A 25,292-nucleotide genomic window follows, 5' to 3' on the forward strand; every position below is an offset into this window, starting at 1 on the left:
TCCAAATCCCTTTTACCCAGAACCTCTCCAGCTCCATTAATCCTTCTAATTCCATGTCCCAGTGCTGTCTCCTCTGACCCTTCTTGCCACCTGAGCCTCCCAGACCCCTCTGATACTTTCCTTGTTTGTTGCAATCCCCTTTTCCAGTAGCTCATAAACATTCCTGTTCCATCTCAATTCCTCTTCTACCTTTTTACCCATTCCCAAATACATCCAAATACTGCAATAGCAGCAATTCTTTAAAGCATCTCGGCAACTTGTGCAAGTGTGACTTTATAAAAGAAAAATGTTAGAAAAATAGAGGCTTGCTGAGATAAAAGTATCAAGAAGGATCATAACAAATGTCATCTTCGCTACCAGAAATTCCAGGTTATGCACTCAATAGTGTCTGAGTGCCCTGCACACCACTACAGGGTGAAAAACTCCTGCAGGCACAGGGAAAGAGCACAATAAATTTGAAAATTCTCTCTTTGACAATAAATTCAAAACAGATCAAAGACAATACTGCACTCTAAATATGACTGTCTTGAATTATCATTATTTTGATATTGAATTGAATTATCAGTATTTTGTGTAATACTAGTATTTAGAAACACCCATTTGAGACTGTATCACTCCAACTAGTGGCACATACAGGATGGAAATATAAAATGCATATCTGACCTTTACATATCTAAAGCCTATGCAAAGTGATTGCTCCTAAATCATATAGCAATCACCACCACCTTCCCCTAAACAGAAGGACAAGTTCAGCAAATATTAGCTCAACTTTATTGATGGAAACTGGGACACACAGACAGATCCAGGGGCTTGCCTAAGACTTCCGCAGGGCTATTTATCAGAGTGTCTTAAAGACAAGGAGGTTGGGGCATAGTAACCATGCTGGGGACAAAAGTGTAAGCACTGTGCCCATCCAGCAGAGATAGCTACATAATAACCAAGCCTTGAGACTGAGCAGGCCTTTAGAGCTTCACTCATCATATACAGGCCTGACAAACTGTGTGATGCTGCACCAGCAACACACACAAAGAAAGCTCAAGCTCATGCAGCAAACAACCAAGCTGTATTATCACCTCTGATAACATCTCTCCTTACTTCTGGCAAGTCAGATTTACCAGAGCCTGAGCCCAGCACTGTATATGCCTTCATCTGTGGTCATAATCTATTGCCATTCTTCTGTACACACTCTGCACATGTTATTGCTTACTGCTGGCAATGGCAACTGGGTGTCAGCTGCTAAATAGAAAACACTAGGAAAAGCAATCTGAAAGCAAGAGGAATTTACAAGGCCACCCATGATGGAAGTGTTGAAGCAGAGGTAACCAACTGTCCCTCCAACAGACCCATCCCTCTCAGAAGTTCTTATAAGACATTCCCAGCTGTGAATGTCAAATTATAGCTATCCAACACTGCACAGAGTTTGGCAGCTAAAACTCATTAAGCAATTAAACTTTTTCCTAAGTTGAATGTATTTTGAGTCTAGAGGCGACTAACACATCTCCATAATTCACTTCCAATTAGGAACGAATAACATAACTCAAAATAGAGCAAAGAGTGGTCCTGTGCTGAAAGGAGATCCACAGTGCACTGCAGAACAGGTCATATCATGGGTGACTTTGGGCAAGCCCTTTTTACAGTGCAGAAGACCTTATCTTCCCTTTTATGAACAGCATCAGGCCCACTGAAATAATTTATATCTTAAACGTTAACAACATCTGTGACAAGGAGATGCAGGAAATGAGAACTGTTCCTTGTTTGTACCACATCTGGCAAAACCAGAGCATGATCTCAATAGTGGTGTCCAGATAGTAAAATGGAGAGAAAAACAAACTATGGGAAAGGTTAAGAATGAGGTTGCACAACACCACCATGCCATGTGTGTGCACAGCTTCAGCTCTCGCTACACAAGGACACTAGATGACTCTTAAATTCCATCTGCACCATCCAAGTCTGAAAACAGGAATTCAAGATCACCATAAGCACCATAACAAAGACAACCACACAATTGTAATAACAGGATCTGACATGGTCTATCCCAAGATAAATTTTCAGCAGTCCTGTCTAGGGTTATTTTTGATACCATGCTCTTGAAGAAATAAAAAAGCTGGAGTCTGTGGGCTAAAAATATTAAAATCTCCACCACTTCTAGTGGATAACTCCAAGAGCAACTCATATCCACAGAACCCTGGGAGATTATGGAAAATTACAATTTTCCAGATTTTTTGTTTGGTTTGATTTTTTTAAGGAATTAAGGAAAGGAAAAAGGAAACATTACCTATACAGCACAGCGACTAAATAAACAACGAGGCGAAGCAAAACTCCAACTACGACAGCATAAGGAGGCAGGAGGGGTCCAGGGGTTGTCATGTCCGTGGGCCAGGCCCTGGAGGGACCCCGAGGGCTGACCATGAGCCCTGAGGGGGATAAAGGAGCACTCTAGCTCTAAGTCAGACAGCAATATTCTCCAACCTTTGCCAGAAAGGATCGTAGTCTTCGTCTTCCCTGTAGCGCTCCCTGGGACTTCTGTTTTTTAAGACCCTGAAGTAGATAAACTGTGCTGCAAAATTCATGGTAACTCCTGGTGCAAAGCAAAGCTGGGACACTGCTGGCAGGGGACACACTTGCCTGGGAGAAGTGTCAGCCCTGCACTGCCAGGGTGGGAAATAGCCAGCAATGTGCTGTAAGCAGCTCTCAGGGCAGGCTGGGGGGGAAGTGCCTTTGAAAGAGATGGCTGCTGCTATTTAAAGAGATTATTTCAGAGCCCAACCTGTCCTTGTCAATTTGAGTCAGGGCCTGGATTATGCTTGGGTGACGCTCTGTTAGCAGGACTCCTGAAGCTTTAGTTACTTACTGCTTAGCTGTGGAGCATGATCCCCACCAGCTGCAGGGCCCATGGCTGAGCAGCAGGAAAGGGGTGCCAGGTTTGGGGTCTCTGCAGGGATCCTTTCAGGCAGCACCAAGGAGACTGAGACACAGAGGAGACAGCTCACCTTTTGTGGGTCTTCTCTTGGCACAAGTCCCTGCAGCAGAAAAATGCAGGTATCTAGATCATAAAGAACAGAAAACACCATCTAGGGGAAGGACTGTAGCAACAGTTAGCTATATCTATATAGATATCTGTTATATCTATTTTTATATATATGGGGTTTATATATCTAGATAGAAATATATATCTATGTGTGTATATAAACTCCATCTGAATCTGTCTTTCTTTGCCCTGAGAGAGCACTAACAAAGGCAGAGACACAGTTCCAGATGCAGCAGGGATGGGGCAGAGCTCCTTTTGTGGTTCCTCTCATCTCAAATATATTCCTGATGGAGTGCAGTCTCCAGACTGCCTGGAGATGAGCCAGGTATCTATTTCCAGGTATGAGTGGGCCCTCAGTACCCTCTTCTTTCTACTGAGAGCACACAAAATCTTACTCTCCAAGACAGAGAACAGTCATGTCATGAAATCTAACCCAAGCTGTGACCTAACTCTTCCCACAGGATATCATGAGAAATACTACAATCAGATTTATGTGGGAGAGTTAAAATAAATGCTCAAATAGTCTTCTGGGATCCCTGGAAAGTCTGAGCTGTGCTGGTGGAGCCTTCCCGACACTGGCGTGGCAGGCAGGCCCATGTTCTCTTGACTTCATCAGTACTGATGAAGCTCCAGATTCACCATTTTTTCCAGTTTCTCACACACAGACCCCTTTTATTCTTTCTTTTCCAGGTGGTGGATATGCAGGCTGTGGTGGTGCCATGTGCTACAGGTGGCCACAGCCCAGCAGCACGCTGCTGCCAGGGGAGATGAGGAAAGAATGCACTCAGCTGCTGCCAGAGCTTGCAGCCCTGCAGCCAAGTTACCTTCAGGCCAAGTTCATGGTGCCTTGATGTGCAGGGGGAAGGCAGGGGGAGTTACCACTCTGTTCACAACACAGCTGGGCTGCAATGGTGGGCAGGAAATGGAACTTTATAGCAGTGAAAATGCCAATTCCTTTGGCTCTTGGGTATCTGGGGGTCCAGACTGATGAGCTCAAGCCTTGACATGAATTCAGTTCCTCACAAACAAGGCTTGATCTGTGACTGACACTTAGACCACGCTGCATGGGTGAAAGGACTGCTGGGACCATTTGGTCAAGAAGTTGGAAAAAAATTCACCAAGCTGTTGCATGACAGAAGTACATGAAGCACTGAATTGCTATCCCTGTAAAACACTCCCAAACAAGCAGCCAGCTATAGAAAAAGGATCTTTGGGAACTTATGCTGCAGATTTCAGCCCATGTCAAACATTCTTTCAAAGTCCTTGCCACTACCAAACATGTTCACAGTGCTTTAAAACACACCACAATTACCACAGGAAGGAAAAAACTAGCTTTCAGCTTTGATTTTTTTCTTTTATATGGGTGGAAGGAAGGGATAGGTAAGATACAATTGCAGTGCTAGTACAGTTAAGTGATATCTAACACAATTGCCATGAAACTGTCAAGGACACTAAGTTACAGGTCACCCAGGTGACATTTCTGTTCAAATCTAGAGTTTCTTACTTCCCCTCCAAGCTGCTCTTTGGTGGGTCTTAAGGGAGGGAAGCCAATGCCTCAGTGCTGTATAGCTTTCCAAAGATTTCATTTACAACTTCCATGCTGCCACCACTCACACTTTGTGTGTTTGTGCAAGGAAATCATTGTTCATATCTGCCCAGCTTTAGGCTGAGACCTCAGTAAAACCAGACTTGGTCAGAGGCACTGTGTACATCAGAAATGGCAGTTATTGGGAAGTGGTTTTATCCACATCATAATAAAATATTATCTTGTACTTAGACAATTTTGAGTCCAAAGAAAAAAATAAACCACACAGTTAAATCAAGAGAGAGAACTGAAGTACATGCTCGTGTGCTGGTGTGTAAGCAAAAGCAATGTTTGGCACTGGAAAGAATTGGAAAATCCAAATCTCAGAATAACAGTTTTACACTCACCAGGTCATATATAACTGCCAGCCTTCTTCCCTCAGTCCCTGGCGCAGGCCCCATTAAGAACAGCATAATGTGGAGAGTAACAGCTGCTTCTTTTTCTAGAAAACATTTTAAACAAGGTTATGCTGCACTTTTCCTGAACTAAAAAATAAAATAGAACCATTTTGCTGTCAGAATGGAAAACAATGCTTCATTCTCTTGTAACCAGAGAGAACTCACTTTGGACAACACTGAGAAAAATAGCTATGGCCATTGTAAATAAGGACTTCATTGAATTACAGGACTTGAAAGATTGTTTTGAAGGGTTAGCCAAGCTTTTCCCTACACTAAATAAAATTAATAACATTTCAAACCTCAGTGAGAACAGCATGGGTGGGAAGTGATAGTCTATCCAAAGCAGAGAATTCTTTACAGAATTTGATCACTTGCAGAAGGAAAGAGGGTGGAGACAGTGTGCAGTTAAGCCAAGAAAAACAATAAAACTTTCTCAGAGAATAGCAACTCAGAAAACCAAAATGATAATTGAGGATTATGCAACATATTGATGCAAATGTGGTGGTAAACCACTGTGATAATCAGTATGGATAAAAAAATACAGGCAACTCATAAAGAATTGCCAACTAAAAAAAATAAACCAGAAAGAAGAAAAAAAAAAAAGAATAGGCACCAAAACAATGCCCATTTCCTTCTAATTAAAGATACTAATTTAACTCCCATCTCAGTTTCTTCATAAATCAATATTCATAGAGCAGACTGAAGCTTCAGCCTCAAGTGTTTATATTTTTATTTATTTATATTTGTCAGCAGTTGACCCACAACAGTAAAACGTCACATTCCCATTTACTATCTTTAGGGATCTCAGAAAAGGCTGACAAAGTAGATTCAAATCAGTGCAAACAGAAGTAGCTTCCTCAAGCTGGATTTCACAGAGCCTGAAAGAAAGAGCAGGCATCAATTCAAACAACATATTTGCCAGAGCAAGAGGCAACAGGGAAGGCTGGACGTGTTTATCTAAAGTTATGGGACAGACTGTATCTGTTTTACGTAAACATTTTGCAGAAAGGATGAGATATTTCTCAAGGCAAAGAGCAAAAGCTTACATTAGAGTCCAAAAATTATCTCCTCAAAATAGTACCTATATCCATAAGAGGTCTAATACTAAGATGCTGAACCAAGAGCATTCGATGAGGAAAAACTGGCGACACAAAGCTTGTGCCTTGTTGTAACAAAAAAAAAATGTACATTCTCTTCTACTGAGACTAAATAATTGGTAAGAACCAGCAAAATATTTTGTGTTGCTATTTGAGATATTCAACATCTTGCTTATCTCAGTTTCAAGTGGTAGGATAGCATTTATAATACATGCAGAGGCAGCAGATTAGCATTGCAGATGCATAAAAGTACCCAGGAGTCTATTCTAAGCCACCTCACAAAATTAAATTAATGAACAAAGACTGTATCCAGTTATCTTTGATTAACATGAGATCCCTTGTGCTCTCACTGGCCCATGTGGGTCTAAAGCAATGGTCATGCAGTTGTGTTCACACAAAGTGGAAGTGCCCTGGCTGAAGCCCACCCAGGGAATCACTGAAAAGCCACATTTGATTCTCTGTGCAGAGAACAGCAACTGTGATCAGCTGTTTCACTTCTGCTTTTCCAGACATATTAGACCATCAGAGTGGCACCATATAATTTCAAAGCACTACTGCAATAATTATTTCTCACTAACAGAGATCATCAGGCATTCAAATGGCAAGTGAACGTGAGCTGAAACACACTGGGGGTTTTTAACAAAGTTAACTCCCACAGGGATTCTGATTTGCCACAGCCTATACACACCCACTACACGATGCTTTCTTTCAGAGGCTCGCAATGCCTCGGAGGATGCTGGACCCAGCAGCAGCGCAGCACAGAGGGCGTTTGTGCTGGGCCGGTGGGTGCCGCTCCCCAGCCCCCGGCACGGGCACGGACCCAGCTCTGCTCCGCACCGGCCCCAGCGCGATCAAGGTCAAGTACGAACAGCCGGGGCTGTGACCCTGTCCGAGACACTCAGGGACCCAAATCCTCTTCCCTGCCCTGCCGCTGTGCTAATTAAAACGCTGAACTCTCGGCTGCAGTTCACGCAGTGCCGGAGATAGCTCACCTGGGCCCTGCCCAGCGCTGCGGTGGGAGGAGGAGAGAGAAGCAGCCGCCGGAGCCGAAGATGGGGCAGGAGAGGAAGCGGCCCCCGGGTAACCTGGTGACCAGAAATGGGTCACCTCAGTGCCCCCTGAGAGGCAGCTCCCCAGCTGCCAGGCACACGTGTGTGCCAGCCCGCTCCCCACCGCCCTTCCTTCCCCTGCCTTTCTGCCGGGCTGCTGCCCCCACCTCGCCTCGCCTCCGCCCGCTCCCACGCTCTCCTTCCAACAATCCCATCAAAGCTGTGCAATCAAGTCCCTCCCAGTGGCCCCTGCAGAACACTCTGTGCACCCTGGACTGATATAATTTCTTCTAAATTCAAGGCATAGGCTTTTGCCCCATCAGCTTCTCCTAATTCACCTTTTTAATGATGAAGAGATTACTTCAGAATTATTTATAGTATCCTGATGATTCAATTGACTCCTGTCCTCACCTTTGATGCTTCTTATTCCTCGAACACATGCAATGAGGCCTCCATTTCCCTTTGACTTTTTTTATCCTCTAATCTTGTATTTCCTCTTTTCTCAGGGTTAATGAGAAGAGACGTTAGAGAGTCACCACTGTGAAAGTCATACCTTCATTATTCTGTAGATAGCAAAAGTAGTGTTCAAAAAGATAAAAAGAGATAGCACTTACAGAAATAAAAATTACAGAATGACATAGATTAATATCTGCATTAAGACATAATATTTCTGTTATTCTTACTAAGAGTTCCAGTGGTGAGTATGGATTAAAGAACATTTGGGATAGTTAATCTAAAGCATTCTACTGCATCTGCACAGAATACTGTAACAGTATTCTGTGCAGATGCAGAATAGACAGAATCTTTTAACTTTCAGCTAACTGGTCTCTTAAGGCAAGGAAGGCTGTCCTAAAATCTGACACTGGAAACAGCATCCATGCTATCCCAATTTCCTACATGGATGCTGCTTCAGGTGATAATTCTTCCTCCTACTTCTTTCATCCTTAACACTAAACCATTCATGCAGACACAGCAAACTAACAGCAAGTGTAGCAACCATCAGGCTCCCTCCTAAATACATGTGGAACCGATTGCACTTTAACGAACTCATTAGAAAAAAATTTAGAAAAGGGGTGGAGGACAATAGTTGAGTTCACATGTGTTTTCCAACAATTGGAGTCAATGTTCTGCCTTTGGAGTGTGCTAATTATTCATTTGTTCATCTGCTCACAAGGTTTTTCATGCCTTGAACCAACTTTTAATAAAAATCTTCTCATGGGCCCTTCTCTTCCTTCTTACGGTTATACGATTTCCCTATGGCAACTACCACACATTCTCCTGTTAAGTAGTGGCATTATGAAAGTATTTAAGTTGTCATTTACTGCAGTTTTTCAGCTGGAATTAAAGAGGTGAGAAGCCATCAGTACCATACAGTAATAACTAGCTGTACTATTGGGGAATCTTGTTGGACAGGATCCACCATGTGATTAACTACACAGGCAGCAGGATGAAAAAAAATTCATACACATTCTTGTTCACTTTCTGCCTGGAAACATGTATTGGAAGCATGTTTGAAGAAAAATTGCAGCTAAAGGCATAAGGGATCTATAATAACAAAGGAACTACTCTCATCCTGCTACAGCATTGTATATTCACTCACACACGTATTCTAAAAGGAATTTTAACCAGGGATTTTTACTGCATTGGCTTTAAAATTATACACATACTGTAAATTTTCAGAGAATTGGCAGTAGAATGATCAACTTGGCTTCTCCCTCTGGCACGTCATTCTTCCCCTTGCAAGTCTCCATGACCTTGTGGAGAGGAGAGGAGACCATGCTGAGTGGCAAACAAAAATAGGATTTATTTCCAGCTGTTTCTCTGTTTTGTTAGGTATCTCCACTCACATGGCAAACATTACCTATATTCAAAGGCTTCACATACACAGCTGATGCCTCCCCTACTGGAGAAAGGTACACAGGCGTTAAGTAACAGACCTTTGCTATTGTCATGGCTTGTGTTCAGCAAGGTGCTACTCAACACGTGAATAGCTTCTCAGGTATTAGCAGGTCCTTCATGGAAGAAATTGTGGCTTCAGTTTCAAGTAATTATCTCATTTAATTGGTGTGGTTTGCAATACCGATCTGCTAAAGACACTGGCTGAGTAATTCTAATTGGGGAATAATCAAGGACTTCCCCTGTATTATTTTCCCCGAGTATTATCCACCACACAGTCACAGATCTATTTCCCATTTTTATGTGACGCAAATGGTGCACGTAAAGTTACAACAGCAAAGGGCCACAACCTTCTGCAATAGAAAACAGAGCAACTATTAGGCCACCATGTGTGCAATACAAGACTGGGAGTAAAGCGTCTATTCATGAATCACTGATTTTGCTGGGAATAAAGTTAATCCAACTTTCTAAGGTTTCTTTTACAGAAAAGAAAGGTTTCTTTTCATTAAAATGGGTGGGCACACTGCATATCATATTTCATAGGGTTCCCGAGGCATGGCCAGCCTTCATAAAATGCCTGAAATCTGTGAAATGAAAGGACATAACTTGTTAAAGTACAAAACAACATAATTCACTAATATTCCAGGTGGCCCACCTTTTCCTTCAGCTTTCTGATTCAGTTTCCTTGCGGATCTTTGCTCAGGAAGCTTCAGCCACAGACTGAAAACAGCCTGAAGCCATGGGATGCTTACCTAATGCTGGCAAACAGAATCCAGCCCAGTGTGCTGGCACCAAGATGACACCAGAGAGTCAATTCCTGCAGCTGACTCACTGCTGGCTCTAGGCGTAGCACAAAATGTATTGTTTTGAAGAAGGCTGGATCAGAGTAGTTTGCTCCATGACACACAGGCTTGTTAACTTCTCCAGGGAGGGCAGAGACAGAGCTGATCTTCACAGTGTTTCACACTATGAACCACATGATATGGGGTTTTGAACTGCATCAGATATTATGCATTTATGACAATAGCAGGAGAACTTGACATTTTTTTGATGTCCCCTGCAAATCGAGATAATAAACACGAGTGCAAGTCGACATGCAACAGACCAGAGGGGGGCTTGCAGTGGCACAGGGAAGGTGAACACCCATTCAAGGATCACTCACTCAAGGCTGCAGACCTGTAACTCCAACAGAGGCTGCCCGAGAACGACAGAGGCAAGGAGGCTCTGTGGAGACTGCCAGGGATGCGTGCTAAAAATCACTACTATCCAAAGCTTTCAGTGGCAATGTCTACTTCATCCTAATGAAATCACCACTGCAAGAGGTCCTTCATCTGTTCGCCAAACACAAGTACTGTTGCAGAGCCAACTTCTGCTTCCCTGAGAAGCAGCCCAAAAGCTGCATGCCTGCTCTGCACAAATCAGCCTCTCCAGGTAATAAAATTCTGCTTCTGCATCTGTTCAACAACTGCTCCAACCCAGCAGTCAGAAACCAAATGAATTGAGTGACCTCTTTCAAATGGGTCATGTAACAAGTCTCAATTTACATTAGGTATTCAACAGCCTCCAAGTAGCAGGAACTTCAGGTCATGAGCAGCTGACACAAGTTAAGCCTTGACAAGAGCCTAAGGTACCTCCACAGTCTCTAATGGAGATAAATCTTCTCTCAGGGGCAGATAGGCAGACTACACAAACCTTGCACAGATTTAATCATCCACCAGTGTTAAATCCAGGGTGGTGATTATACTCTTCAATTTCCTTCTCTTCAGGGTAAGGCACTTGGCTCTTTCTACAAGGATTGCTTTCCTACCATATTTTTGTCTCCTGAAGTAATCTCCACTTAATTTTCTCTGTGTTTCACATAAGGTCCTGTTTTTCCCAAGAGTTTGCTCAGCTATATCCTTTGTCAGCCCATGCTGCAGGATTTCATGTACAATAGCAATGTGATTTTTTCACATGGCACATATGTCCTCTGTCAACATATACACTTTATTTAGTCCACTCCTTCTCCTTGTGCACCCTGTGGGATCACTGTGCAGTTATTTATTGCTTTTGCCAAGCATTTAACTAGTCCAAGAAAGAGATACAGAAAGACTGTACCAAAAACAAACAAAAAAGCACCTCCCAAAATAGACTTAGTCCTTATGTTTGCTCTCCCTTTCACCAAACTGCCTGCTGGCATAAATTCACATCCCTGTTCACTGGTATGCTTTTTTTGGCTGCCAGTGTCTTGGGAACATCTCAACAGCTGGATTTTATGCAAACCTACATTCATATGATCTCATTGTGTTCTCATATATGGCCATTTCGAAGATGAATGTGCTAAAGAATGCTTTCTCTGATGGCAATCAGTTACTGACTAACTTCTCAGAACACAAATATGTTTGCATCATATTCTTTCTTCTGCTCTCACATCCTCTGTCTTCTGAAAAACCTGCTTTACAATTTAATGGGCATTGTCACATCCCCCCGATTTTTTTGTACTTTAGTTGCCAGTTGTCTTACCCTGCAGCTTCCTTCTGAGTATTTATAAATTACAAAAGCAATCTAAGATAATTACCCAAGATGACCAAAAATCTCAGGACAGGTAGTCCTACTGCAAAGCAGAATCCCACTTGGCAGAAATATTCTTTCTGGCTGCATTTCCCTGCAGTGGAAAAAACTACTCTCTGATTACAGAAACAACCCCTGGAGGATAATACTAGAGAAAACCCACACTATTTTGTTTAGTTCTCCATGGCTATCAGACCAGCACCTCACTATAGTCAAACATAACACAGTATGCAAAAATATGCAGCAAGTGCCTTAGAGGGACTGAACTGTTCCTGCAGTCTGAGAGCAATTCAGAAGGAACCTCAAGGAAACGTGCTCTAAAGGGGGTGAGTGGCCTCAGCAAAGGTGGTCTGGAATGGAAATTGCCATATTTTTTACAGTGTGTTGAAGGGAAAACTGTTTCAATGAATGTTCATTGCTTTTTAGTGTGTGGCACGGAGGATGGCAGAGAGAGCTTGCAGAAATCCTCCGTGAATAGGCTCCCTTGGCAATACAGAGACTGCATTGGATGATTCTGCTTTAAAAAAGGACAGAGCCAAAGGACAAACACATTCAGAAAACAGCAGCCAACTATTCATAAATATTCTTCTTGTGCTCCCCAGTCCCCTCTCTTTAAAGCACAGACAGCACACAGATAACGTCTCACTTCAAAAATCACAGCCTACCACATCAGCATCTCATATTGAAACACAGGGTACAACTGAGGCTGGACTCACTGTTACCTTTTGCAGCTCCCCTCTCAGGACCTGTTAATAAGAAATTATGATTTATCTAAGTTTTCAGCAGGCATAATCAAATTTATTCTCAAAACAAGAATTTATAAGAATTGCAGTACTCTACATAGTGATTCAAACCAAAACACCCAGAAAAACACTGCCACTCCAATTTTCATAGCTAATTTAAACTTTTGTTTCACAAAAACATTAACGTATTCAAACAAAGCCTGAGGGCTTAATAAACATTGAGGTTGTTCTATGCCTCATCAAAGTTATTAGAAAAATTCCAGTCACAGAATCTCTGTTACTGAGACTATTTTGCCTTGCAACTGAGCATACAACCTACCTTGTCATGGAAGTCACCAAGGACAATTATGCTTTGAACTCTAAGATAGCATCTCTACAGGCTCATTCTCAGATATTCAAAGAACTTGATTTTTTTGACTGCTAGGGGGGTGGTAAAGACCAAAGAAATCTGTTCTAGCTTGCAGGGGTTTATTTTCAGTGGTTAAACCACTGTCTACCATGAACCTGTCTACCATGAATGGCCTTTGGGATTAAGTAGGATGCCTTACTGGCCTTTCATTTTTTTCTTGCAGTAGTTTGAAAAAAGGTAACTCAAATGATTATGAGAAATAATACCAGGAAGGAGACACCTTAAGGGTTTTAACAACAGCCTAGAGGGGTCAAAGACTGATGCTTATCCAGTCAACACCGAGGAACCTGCAAGATAATGTTCCACCAAGATCCTGTTAAAAATCAAACACATTGCCAGTGCTATTTTTGCATGTGATGTTACCAAGCCCAAGCAATTTTAAACCCCTGCCAAATTGAAAAGAGCTCAGATGGCTCCTCAGGAGATCCTATGATAATGTCCAAACATAAAGTACCACAGAGAGTTGTAACGTCCCACAAGACTGCCACACATTGTACTGCCCAAGGAAGGGGTTTCTGTGCTCTTCAAAAAGAGCATACAATGGTAAAAGCCTCAATAAACTCACAAGACCTAAAGATACCGTGTTTTCCAGTGCTTTGCCTGCCCCAGATGAAATTCTACAGGGAAAGAAACCAGCACCCTTCCTCCTCCTTTCTCCCTTCCTTGCCTTGCCCCACTTGCTATATTTACAACATCCAAAGCTTTTCATCAATTTCCATTGTAATCTGTGTAAATAAATACAAATGTAAAAAAACCTAACTTTAGGGATCCTGGGCCACTTCCAGCTTGGCTGGATAGCTGGGCTGTGCATGGAGCTGGAAGGGTGTTTTCAAAAGGAGGGAAGCAGAGGAGAACAGCTTAAGAATCTTGGCTCAGGCTGGGCATATTTCCGCCTAACTCTGGCTAAACCTCAGCACGAAGGGCTGGACGAGGAGCCGATAGGAAGCCGGGGAGGGAGGGAGGGAAGGAGGGAGGGAGGGAGGCTGCGGGGCTCTCCAGCACAGCCACGGCACAGCCCGGGCAGGCTGGAACCATGCTTTTCCTCTGGGCACTGGCGTTTGTTTTAGTCCTGCATGAGCAAGATCTTTTAGGTAAGTGACTCTGAACTGGCAAAGCAGAAACTGTAGCTTAATCTCAGTATGGTCAAAGCCTTTGCATAGGGTGGGAGGGGGAGGCAAATAATTGCTTAATTTCTCTATGGACTTTATGTGAAGGTGACACAGGTATGTGTCAAAATCCTCTGATTTGAGAGGTAAGACTCCATTTTTGTGACATTAAAGTCTGTCCTGTAGGCATATTGCTTTGGTACATTTGGAAATTTTTTACTTCTTACAGGAGATAGAATCACTCTACCTTCAGAAATTTAGGACCACATTGAGGTGCTGCAGACAGTGCTCTGAATTTCCATAATTACTGTTCTGGCAGCCGTATTAATATCACACTAATCCACTTGGAAATGAGATTGAAGTTCAAGGTGATTAGAGAAAGATTCTCCTTTTTCCAAGCCTTCTTGTTAAATTTTCTGGTAACAGCATCACCACTTTGTTTCTTCTGCTTTGGATTGCTTATTCCTGAGATTTTGAGGTACATAATGACTTCTCCAAAAGCCTTGGGAGAACAAAATATAAACAGAGAACATCTGATAAGCCTGCATCTGAATTCTACTTTCATTAACAAGAGATTAGCACTGAATAACCTGTAATCACATTGTAGTGTGACAAAGCTATTCAGTTTGACTAGTTCAAGGGTTTACAGTCCCTGTGTAACCACAAACCTGGCTTCCCAGCCTGTTTGTACTACATCTTCTCTGCTAGCTGAGGCTCAGATTTATTTTCCCTCTGGTCCTACTTTCTTGACAAGACAATAGTTGTATTTCATGGCAGGGTAGTAAGATCCTATTACATTCAAAACATTTCCTAAAAAACTGCTGGTCCCTTCTGCCCCCAAGTTCTAGTCACTCTTCCTTGCCCTGACTCCCTCCTACTTGACTGGCTTTGTGATGTTTATCTCAGTGATGAACAGAAATATCAATGCAACAGCAAGAGCACTCTAACTTGTTTTCACTCCACAAGAATTCACTATCCTCTTGTGAGTTTTGCAAGTTTCACTGAAATAAATGTGAAATAAAAGAAAATTTAAAAAGGCTTTTTCTATTCCCATAAAAGTAGGGTTTTAATCTAAAATAATTTGCAAACTCAGATAAAATTCAGTTAATTAGAATAGCACTTCGATAATAACTGCAGAGGAGACTAGCACCCAGTATCATGCCAGGTGGCAGCTACTCAGTCAGCAAACCATGTTTACTGTCTTAATGGTTTTCATCATGCAAAATAAGAAATTTTGTGTCTGTCATGGCCAGGGGAGCACCCTGCCAGACTGAAGGCTTAAAAAAGCCATTCCCACTTTCATTCTGCTACTCTTGAGTTGGGGAACATAACTTATGATTCCCTTGCAGAATCCCCCATCCTAACTCCCATGGGTTCCTCCTAAAAATTATCCAGCCAAACTAGAATTTACGTCTTAACTCAGCCATTAATATAAACAATCTCATATTCAAAGAGCTCAGCCTCCAAATCATTCAGGAGGAGAGGCTGGCACGGGAGCCCTTCTGGATGCAACCATGTGCTTCTGCCACAGTTTACAGTGCTTTGCTGCCCATGCTGGCTTCATTTGTGGGGTGCTGCTCAAATGCAGCACACAATGTAGCCTGGAGCACAATACCTTTATTCAAGGTATGCTTTTTTGGCTGCCAGTGTCTTTAAACGTGTTTCTAGGCAAATTGTTCCGAGGGGTGAAGCACCCCAGCAGCAAAGATGGTGCTCCATGCTTGTGCACCTGGAGCTCCTGGGTAAACAGGCCCCTGCTCCCGCGCATGGGCCGTTAGCGGAGCTCCCCAAACACCGAGCGCTCTACCAGGGACCCAGGCACCGCTGCTCCACACTGTGGCGTGGTTTGCTTTCCAACAGCAGCCGTTTCAGCCGGTTCTAACTACGAGTTCAAGTAAATCAAGTGTATGAATGCTTCTCTTCATTCATCCAACATATTTTGAATTCTCAAGATGTTTTGAATCCTCTGATATTCACATGCAATATAAAAGCTGGGAAGATCTATAAGCTAGACCATTATCTAGAAAGTGGAAACAAAATCCTTTCAGAATAGCCAGATACTGCCCCAAATTGACCATTTGCATTATCACAGAGAAGCATTTTTTTTCTCTAGGAGATTAAAACACTGCATTGTAGAATTAAAGCCACAGTAAAAATTTATGTTAGATATCCTACTTTAGGCCTGACTTGGAGTCATACTTCTCTACTAACTAATTAATAATGATTTAACCTATACTCTATGTTATAGGTATTTTCTGTCCTTATAGAATCCTACCAGCATTGTCTCCAAAGCAAGGATTACAGTCCTTGCAAAACCCACCTTCTAACAAGGAAGGAGAAAAAGTTTGTGACAACAAAGTGTACCCCAAAATAACTGTGGTTTTTAAGATTGTGAGGTATCTGGAGATCAGGGTTCAGTACAGAAGTGAGCCTTTTATAGAGAGATTTTATATATCTGTAAAGCCCTATGTTTTTGTACGTTTAGTTAAAAGGAATTTTAACTCTGTGGATAATGTGACCTCCACATGTAAAGCAAAAGTTAGTATCAAACTCTCCCAAAAAAATCAGGAGTTTAGAAATATAGCCTCATCCTGCAGGTGAACAACAGGAGTCCTTTATTCAAAAACACAGCCAATCTACTCTGGCTGAAGCAGATGTAATCCTGGGCCTGAATGTCAGGAAATACTATGTGTGTGTGTATGTGTGTCTATCTGCCCTTCTCCCACTATTTGACTTCCTGACTTGCTGCAGACTGCATGAACTGTCAGCCAAGAGAAAACAGATTTTCAAGCAACTTCTTAGATTTGTTCAGATTTTAGGAAAAAACTATATTCTTTCATTTTACTTACTTCTTTCTTTTACTGCCATGACTTAGACATATGAAAACTACACAATCACAGAACTGACTAATAAGTCACAGACTCACCTCGCCCACTCCCCATGGCCATCATTTCTATTACTAAACACAGACCAAAAGCCATGTCCTCAGAAAATTGAGAAACTCTTTATCCCCTGATACCAGTGGTTATCCTCAAATTGATGATGGTATCCATTATTTACGTATCTCACATCTCCACTTTCAAGCCAGCCTTAAGCTCACTAATTCTGCACAACTTGGTTGCTTTATGGACACTAAGATACAGCTCCTCCTGTCCTATACAGCTTCTAGCTATAATCCTCCTTATATTTAGCCTTGGTTTCTATAACAAAGATGCATTCACACGAAAATAAATCCATAATAAAGGCAAACTTTTCTGGAGCCCAAAGCATCATTGTAAGATACAGTACGAATTAGAGTAACATACCTGCTGATTACATAACTTGTGCCTCTTATCAGTCCAACTCCCTGTAGTCATTTTCCATTGCAGAAGCAAGTGCAAGAGGATATTCTCTGGCTGCTTGTTCTGAAGACCAGCATGCTGAAAACACGCTCCAAGCAATAGTTCCCTCACAGGAACATTTAATTACTATCCTTCTTCCTTTGAATGAAAATACACAAAACTTAAGTGCTTCTTACAGTCACAGAAGAAGCAAAAAAAGGAAAGTAGTTTTTCAAGTAGCATTTGTGCTTCTGGCACATAGCCATGGCAAAGGCCCAGATTTTTCTGTGCTTAAAAAAAAAACACCCACTGGAAGCATGAACTATCTCTGGTCTTGTGCACTCCCTCTCAGTCTCCACTGCTGGGTAAGTGAGAGATGGATCCCCTTACGAAATGACAATTACATGGGTTGCAAAAGCTGCCCATAAATGAAGTAGTTTTATACAGAAATATGTGTTATCTTGTCAGGAACAATTACTATGAGGTCCCATTTCTGGTTTTGCACATTTCACAAGCACAAGTGATGTGTGGGACCAGAACACACTGTGACACCAAGTCCCACACCCAGGTGGATGGGACACACCAGGCAAAGATGTGACAACTCATGGGCTGGTACCTGACCCACCTCCATGAATAGATTCCCCAACCCATGAGATTCCCCCTTTGCTCCTTCTCTTTCAGGTAAAAAATAATTAAAACAAGTACAATCTTACCTGATGTAGGATCTGAAATAATATTCTTAGCAGCATATTCTGCACCTTGATAAAGAGAATATGAACCACACGTACAATTTTGGAACTTTCTGACATGGTTATTTAGCTTCTAAAATTAATTTAAAAAATAACTAATTTCACAGAAGAAACTCATTTCAGGACATCTCCCTTATCAGAGGATCGTAAATCTTGGATACCAGAGAAATCCCTTGGATTTTTTATTATGTTTGAAACTTTTCCAGAACTTGACACTTAGGCAGCAGTTGAAGTATTCAGTGAATGTATAGATTACAGATTAATCTCTAATCAGGCATTAAAAACTTTCATGTACCTTCTTGAAATTAAAACAAAACAAACAAAACCCCAAACAAAACCCCACATAACAAAAACATTAAAGAATAATTTAGAGAAAAAATAAGTGAAGTAAGGGTCAGCAAATCCATTCAGAATTCTGTTGCATTCCTCCCACACTGGATAGTGGATTAATCATTTGAACTTGGTCCTCCAGTTCATGACCTTTTTCCTGTTGGAACATAAAACATAACTACTGCCATTCCTTTTCTCATCAAAGGCTGTCTGGCCACCTTATGCTCCATGCTTTAGGAATAAAATGGTACTTCTAAACCTAAGGCAGTGCAAACAAAAACACAGAGCACAGCATGTTTTCTTGAAGAGTTAGTCATGTTCTCCTTTATTCCCCTTGCTCTATCACATGTTTTCAGGTTTCCTCATTTGCCATCTGGTTCCTGTTTCAATCTCCCATGTCTCCCACTTGGCTTGTGGCCTGCTTTGTTTTATCCCTCCCGCCCTACTGAGTGCAAACAAGACCTTGCAGTCAACTTTCAAAACCACATTGATCATAGAAGGAGGCCAAAGAACTTGACAGGTTTTAAGACCAGTGGGAAACATTGTGGTCACTCACCTTGACCTTCTTTGTAATGCAGACCAAAGAACCCAACCCAGCAATTTCTAGATCAAGCCTGTAACTTCATTTGGATCAGCAATGTGTCATTAGGAAGGTTACTTTAAAAGACCTACCAGATCTGTGTGGTCACATACTTCAGTTCTGGCAGTCCTAGTAACCACAGAAAATGACAGCAGAGAGGCAGTTGCTTAGGTTTATTCTGATGCTTATCATTAACTATTTCAATGATCAAAATCAATCATTTAACAGCACCTGGATAGAAAGAACCCTGACAGTCCTAGAAAGGAACTTCATCAGGCAGCACAGAGAAGGAACATCTTGCGGGTTGGGGGAATATATCAAATATACAGGAGGCAGAAGAGCTTAACTGAGGGATATTCTTAATCAAAGGCCTCTGCTCTTAACCTGTTTAGCAAGGCTGTTTTGATTCTTACTTCATTGCTCATTCTCTCCCTTGCTATAAAACCAAATTTTGTACAGTCAGGCTGACCATAATACATAGATCTTACTCTTCATTGTGCTGCTTCTTTCAAACTTTAGGCATGTTCTTCTAGTAAACAGATCCTTATTAACAACCAGTTCAGAGATGCTCCATTTCCCTGCTGGTGTCTGACTGCATCACAGCCCAGGGTTAGAACTACCTAGATTTATGGGTGCCATCAATGTAGCACAGAGGACTTAATCAGAGCAAAAAAGGCATGAGTCGTTTTCTTATCTTGAACACAAGAGTTCTGGTTCTTGATGGAAAATAACCACCCTATATATCAACTAGAATGGATTTCAAGAACATAACTGAACATCTCACTTGCAAGAAACATCAGGTGGACATTTGCAGATGGGACATTAACTAAAAAGTAATGTTCTCTCTGCCATATTGAAATGTTGCAAGTGTCTGCATGAAATAATCTATTAAGTTTCAAATGAGATATTTAAGACATTGAAATATGCCTCCTACACACTTGCCTAAGCTGTCAGAAGTTGCAAACACCTACACATTTTAAATATGTAATTTATATGGAACACAAAGAACACTTCACTCTTAAAAGTGGTTACCTTCAAAACTTACTACCAAAGTTGTCTGTGTTTCAAAGCACGTGCAGAGAGACAAGTAAAAATTCCAATTTACATTTAAAAAACGTTTCTTCAGTAACTTCAGAAAGCAAGTACCTGGAAGTATCCTAAGTCATGAGTCTATTGCTTACATAGTTTGCAGCCTTCTGCTCTTCACTTCCTTTAAATGGTGACTGTAAAGTCACATGGTGACTTCATATATATGAAGTAGAGATGCTGCTGGAGTAAGGTCAGTGCCAAAGGCAGATTGTGTCCCTTTCTTTCACCAATTGAAATAGAGAAGGGCAGTGCTCCTAAGCAACATTCCACGTGCTCTCTTTGAGCACATGGAAATTACTGCTTTGGCTGAACTGCCTGACCATAGTGACCCAGATATGTGCCACATTTACAAGGGACCGGATGTGTCCTGTGAACAGCCCATCCCAGAGATAAAGCTGTAACTTAAAAGCTAAAGCCAAACAACAGAATAACAATGAGTGTTTTGGGAAGCCAAAGCCTCAAGCCAGGACTCAGAAAAAAGAAATCTACACTGACTGCCCAGCCAGCAGCAGCTGAAATAGCCTGTTCTGGCATGGTGGTTAAGAGGCAATTGCAAGAGGCTGAACAGCTCTGTTCTGGTGTGAAAGTCACTAACAAGACATGGACATGCAGGTCCTGAGATGGTTTCTCCTAGCTCAGCCCTCTCACAGCTCACAGCTCCATACTGTGCGGTCTACACTAGACACGCTTTTGCTTACACTAACCCTTAGCCTTGCTAACATCAGCTGTCAGGTGTTTCCTGAGACACTTAGGCTTGGCCTGTTTGTCAAAGTTTTAGGCACTGCACTAATTCTGTGGCTCTGAGTGATATCTTACAGCCCAGTCAAACAAGGACTTGGTCCTCCTTCAGTATGGCCATTACAGCTGGTAAGGCAGCACAGTGCTGTGAGCGATGGAAAGCTGTCTCCCTCTGGGTCTGGAGAGGAACCCGGAGCTACTGAGTCCTGTGTCCCATAGTAACCCCTTTACCTCCTTCTCTAGGTACACACAAAGCTCTGTGTGTGTACACATGATGCACACAAAGTTGTGCAGTGCTTTGCTAAGCTCACAGTAAGATGCAACAATCTTACACTGGCTGTACATGGTACCTATCATGGTATGTATACATGTGCTTTGAGTAACTGTCAGTCCATCATATCTAACCCCCTCACCTACAAACACCTGCCTAGGGAATCAGCCACCACAATTTCAGTATCTCCACACTGTTCCAGTCACAATGAAAAAAAGACATGTAAAGCAAAAATTTTGAGAAATAGCACGGTTCACTTGACCACTAAGTCAGTAACAAGACTCATAAACCACCATCACTAGCAGCAAAGAGGAAAAAAAAGGGCAACTGCAAAGCCGCTGGTGTTGAAATACCTGCTGTATTTCAGCGCCCTTCTGTAAACAGGTAGACGAAGTCTTCGGGATTCTGTCCTAACAGCACCACCTTCTGGTACTGCACTAAAAAAACCCCAACCAAATCTCTGCCAAACCAATTTCTAAATAATGCCCAGTATGTCAGGTCACTTGGTAATCCCTCCTCCTCCCTCCAATTCCAAGGATGCCATTCCAACTCAAAGTACATCTCTCATCGCCTCCAAACTGCGGTGATCCTTACTGACACATGTTTGCCATCACCTGACACCTACACTCCAGAAATCTTGGCACAGGCTTGAGACGAAGCACTGCAGCAGTTCCAAACCACTACTCTGGCACAGCAGCACTGAAGACAGAATTAGTTACTGCTCTTGTGTGTCTTACTGTTCATTGTAACACAAGCTCAGTTTTGTCTTTGTTACAAACAATGACAGAATGAGTTACTGCTGCTTCCTCATTATCCTAGCTGCTTCAAGCATCAAACAAGAGCAAAACTTAACTTTACATGCAGGAAGATATGTTATCACTTTAGCACAGTTTAAAATATTCGACTACAGTCCTCTGCACACATTTGAAAATTTAAAATGTTACTGAATGCTGCACAAAAGTTATGAAAAGCAAATAGGCTCCACTAAAACATGGACATCAGCAGCTACTGACTGATGGAGTACAGCCAGCAGAATGAAAAGTTCAAAGAGCAAAAGCTCATGAGTACTGAGAGGTAAACACAGATAACTGACAGAGAAATGTGACTTTGTATATAGCAAAGTCAGTAAGTGTGCTCAGCAATAAAACAATTTTTATTGTTTCCCTTCCCATTGCAAAGTCAGACTGTCTGGGACAACCTTCTGGCACAGAGGAATCATCAGCATCCATTTACAAAGTGGACAAGCTTAGCTAGTCTTCAAAGCTTTACAGCACCAGCTGCTTCTGAAGAAAGTCTATGAGGAACTGTTGTGTTAGGCAGATCTTCCCAACAGTTAGGTTTGACACTTAAGAGAGAGAGTCACAGCCTATAAACTTACCTTACACATGTAGGAAAAAATAGATTATGTAAAACAAATACACACATACACAAAACAAACACCCGTGGCAAGAGAAAACACCATGTTCCAACCAACATGACACGTGCAGGCAACTACTAGGGCACAGCTGTAGTTATTGGAAAAGAAGTTCAATTCCTACATTTGGTTCATCGACAATGCTGTGTAGCATGCAAAATACCACTTCATAAATCTGAAAGGCAAGGACTGCTATTAACCCTCTGCCAATTACCTGTGCCTCTATTTCCAGCTGCTGCTGATCCTGTCAGTATGGCACCTGGAAGTCTGGAAAGAGGAACCTGGTGCAATGAACACATGCTCCACGAACGCTTAGATATTATTGAAGAGGTAAGAGGGATTGTGCTGGCTCCTGAACCTTACCAGACTTCTGCCCTATCCTTTTGACCAAAGAAAAAGAATGTTTCTAGACAATGTCCCTTCTTGACTTCATTCTAGTCAAGGTTGGACTACTTTTTTCAGATGTCATATTTATCCATGAAGCCATTATCACCAGAAATATATAATCTTAATGAATTCCAAAAAACTGATTAACAATTTTTTATACATCAGCCTTTTCTAGAATGTTTATAATCTAAACATCCTCTTCTGTGCCTTTCATCTAAAAATCTCAATCTGTGTTTGTTAAGTTTCACACTGATTTATGGGTAGATGTAGGATCTGCAAGTGACTCCCAAGACTGATAGAGGAGTTTCTGCTGACATTTAAGAGCTATATGAGCTCTATGACAGGGATTCCAGGAAAGCTGAAAAGTTTGATTTTTTTTTTCCCCCCGGTGTCTTAAGCACTCACAAGATACCTGTTAACTATTCTCAGCTGGGTAGTTCCCAAACTTCATGGTGTGGTTCTCAAATGGGAACATCACCTCTCTTCTGCTCTAGTCCCAGCCTTTGTCTTTCTACCCCATCAGCTCCTCTCATCGTCCATGCAGATTCTTTTATTGCATTTAATAAATTGCATTTCTGTCAGAAATGAGAAAGAATTAAAAACAAACTAATGGAAAGCTCCAAGAATTTAAATTCTTCTTTATACAGGGCTGCTGTAACATAACTCTTGCAAAACCGAGTGCTAATACTTGTAGCCACTAGAGGCCAGTAGAACACAAGGAATGTTTAAACCTGCAAACACACATCACAGATCAAATTAGCTGTTGCCACGATAGGATATGAGGTTTGCATTTCTGCAAACGCATCTGGTGCAATTCCTTCTACCTGACCCTCTGTCTACCTCCTTTCTCCATTTGTCTCCCTTGTTTCCATTAGAAGGTAATAAAAACAGTGGAGCACCTAGAATCAGAAGTCAAATCACTCCTCAACATCATCAGTGAGACAACACTGAATATCCCCACTGCTCCAGGAACTCCACTTATAGATGTTTTTGCTGGTCAGTATCTCGTCAGGTATAATCTAAGTTGAAAAAAAGGGTTACATATGTTATTATTAAATATGCCATATTTTCTCTCTAAATATGTGAACTAATTCAGCTCAGGGTAGCTAAGGCCTCAGAACTGGGGACCTCAGGACCCCAGTTGCAGGTCCAGTTTGGAAAATCAGATTTCAGCCTCTAAAGAGAGGGCTGGGAGCAAAGGAAGCAACTCACCTTAGAATGGCAGGACAGACTAAGTAATCTCAAGGTCCTTTCCAGATTTAAGATCCTGATTCTTTAGCTTCATGTGTGACAAAATAATGGGATGGCATCAGAATTTTACAAAATTGGAAGTATTGCCATTTTGATATCCTAAATACAACTTTGACATGTAAGCCCCTCACACAAAACATGTTCCTGGAATAAATTAAACCACAACAGAAATTAGTTGGATGAGACCACCTATTCTACTCATTTTCTTATAATGCTCTATGTGCGTCATCCTCTGCCTAAATATCAACAGTGCATTTAACAAGGCGAGACACTCTTAGTGGAAAATAAACCACTTGTGGACAGATAAAAGCATCCACAGACATGTTTATGAAGTCAGTTTTGTCAGTCCTGGGCTGTTTATTCATTTAAGGTAGCTGTAACTGGGCACACTACAGTGCACTTACATGATGGAAGTAGGCTTGAAGAAAACAGCAGCAGAGTTTATGCTGGTTTTTGGTTCTTGCAGGTGGCTGTATAGATCTGGTCACCATGACTGATACCGTCCTCACCAACTTTGTTATCCACTGAAGCTGAAAGTTTTCTGTGAGGGGCAGTTAACAGGTTAATTGTTAAGTTACTCCCCTGCAATGGAAGGGGGTATTCCAGTAAAAGTGAAAAATATTCCAGTTAAGCACTGCAGTGAATTTAAAACAGAAATCAGCAAATCATTTGCAGCAAATCTAGAGCAAGTACTATTCAGATGGATCTTGCTAAAACTGCCAAATTGCTCAAGAATAACAGATTGGACCTTCCTTCTATGATTTTGTGAATCAAAGTGACAATTCCCCACTTCAGAGTAGCAAGATTCATGTTTTAAAAGAGATTTATCCATAAAGATTGATCCTGATCTCATAACCAAAAATAATCACATCAACTCTTCTCTATACAGATACCAGCTGAGCACTGTGAAGACAGAAGACAGCTGAATGTAACAGTGTGGTTGTCATAAACAGTTGCACTTCTGATCATTTAATAAGCTTGTGTTTCCAGAATTCCTGCAGGGTGAACAATCCTCAGCTGTAGTTTGTCTTCTGTATTGCTGTGCTTTATAATAAAAAGGTATTTGCTTTCAGACACAGTTTTAAACTTGGCATTCTAAATCTTTCAGGAGCCCTACTATATCAAAACTGCATTTCAAATGTCAGTAAGAAAACACTGTCAGTAAGAAAACAAGATCAGGTGGTGTTCAGGACTAAAGCACAGCTAACAAACGTCCCTTAATTCAAAAGCTTCCTCCTTCCCCAGCAAAGAAGTGAACCCTTGCTATTGGTTTCAGCCAACAAAGAGAGACTTCCAGCTGCA

General features: G+C 41.7%; 2 protein-coding genes across 3 annotated transcripts in view; one reads left to right on the plus strand and one right to left on the minus strand.

The window, feature by feature from the left end:
• Positions 1–2,780, minus strand: part of LOC139595516 (L-threonine ammonia-lyase-like) — a 31,289-nt gene extending 28,509 nt beyond the window's left edge. The window contains exon 1 of the mRNA XM_071438781.1: positions 2,276–2,780. Coding sequence (XP_071294882.1) covers positions 2,276–2,409 — 134 coding nt within the window. The 5' untranslated portion in view covers positions 2,410–2,780. The remainder of the gene's footprint in view (positions 1–2,275) is intronic.
• Positions 2,781–13,735: 10,955 nt separating this feature from the next.
• On the plus strand, positions 13,736–25,062 carry PLAC9 (placenta associated 9). Of its 2 annotated transcripts, XM_071438780.1 has the most exons (4): positions 13,736–13,846; positions 22,585–22,682; positions 23,615–23,735; positions 24,880–25,062. In XM_071438780.1, the coding sequence occupies exons 1-4, from the start codon at positions 13,789–13,791 to the stop codon at positions 24,888–24,890; spliced, it is 288 nt and encodes a 95-aa protein (XP_071294881.1). In that variant the 5' UTR covers positions 13,736–13,788; the 3' UTR covers positions 24,891–25,062. The 2 variants fall into 2 exon arrangements, with proteins under 2 accessions (XP_071294881.1, XP_071294880.1); XM_071438779.1 differs by having other exon boundaries at positions 23,615–25,062.
• Positions 25,063–25,292: the final 230 nt, after the last annotated feature.

The sequence above is a fragment of the Agelaius tricolor genome, unplaced genomic scaffold (genome assembly GCF_023055355.1).
Source record: "Agelaius tricolor isolate 1412-34295 unplaced genomic scaffold, bAgeTri1.0.p SCAF_13, whole genome shotgun sequence".
NCBI classification, from domain to species: Eukaryota; Metazoa; Chordata; class Aves; order Passeriformes; family Icteridae; genus Agelaius; species Agelaius tricolor.

Coding starts and splice junctions, on each gene's coding strand:
- PLAC9 (XM_071438779.1), top strand. CDS start 13,789: ATGCTTTTCCTCTGGGCACTGGCGTTTGTTTTAGTCCTGCATGAGCAA. Junction 13,847..22,584: donor GCATGAGCAAGATCTTTTAG/GTAAGTGACTCT, acceptor CTCTATTTCCAG/CTGCTGCTGATCCTGTCAGT. Junction 22,683..23,614: donor GCTTAGATATTATTGAAGAG/GTAAGAGGGATT, acceptor TGTTTCCATTAG/AAGGTAATAAAAACAGTGGA.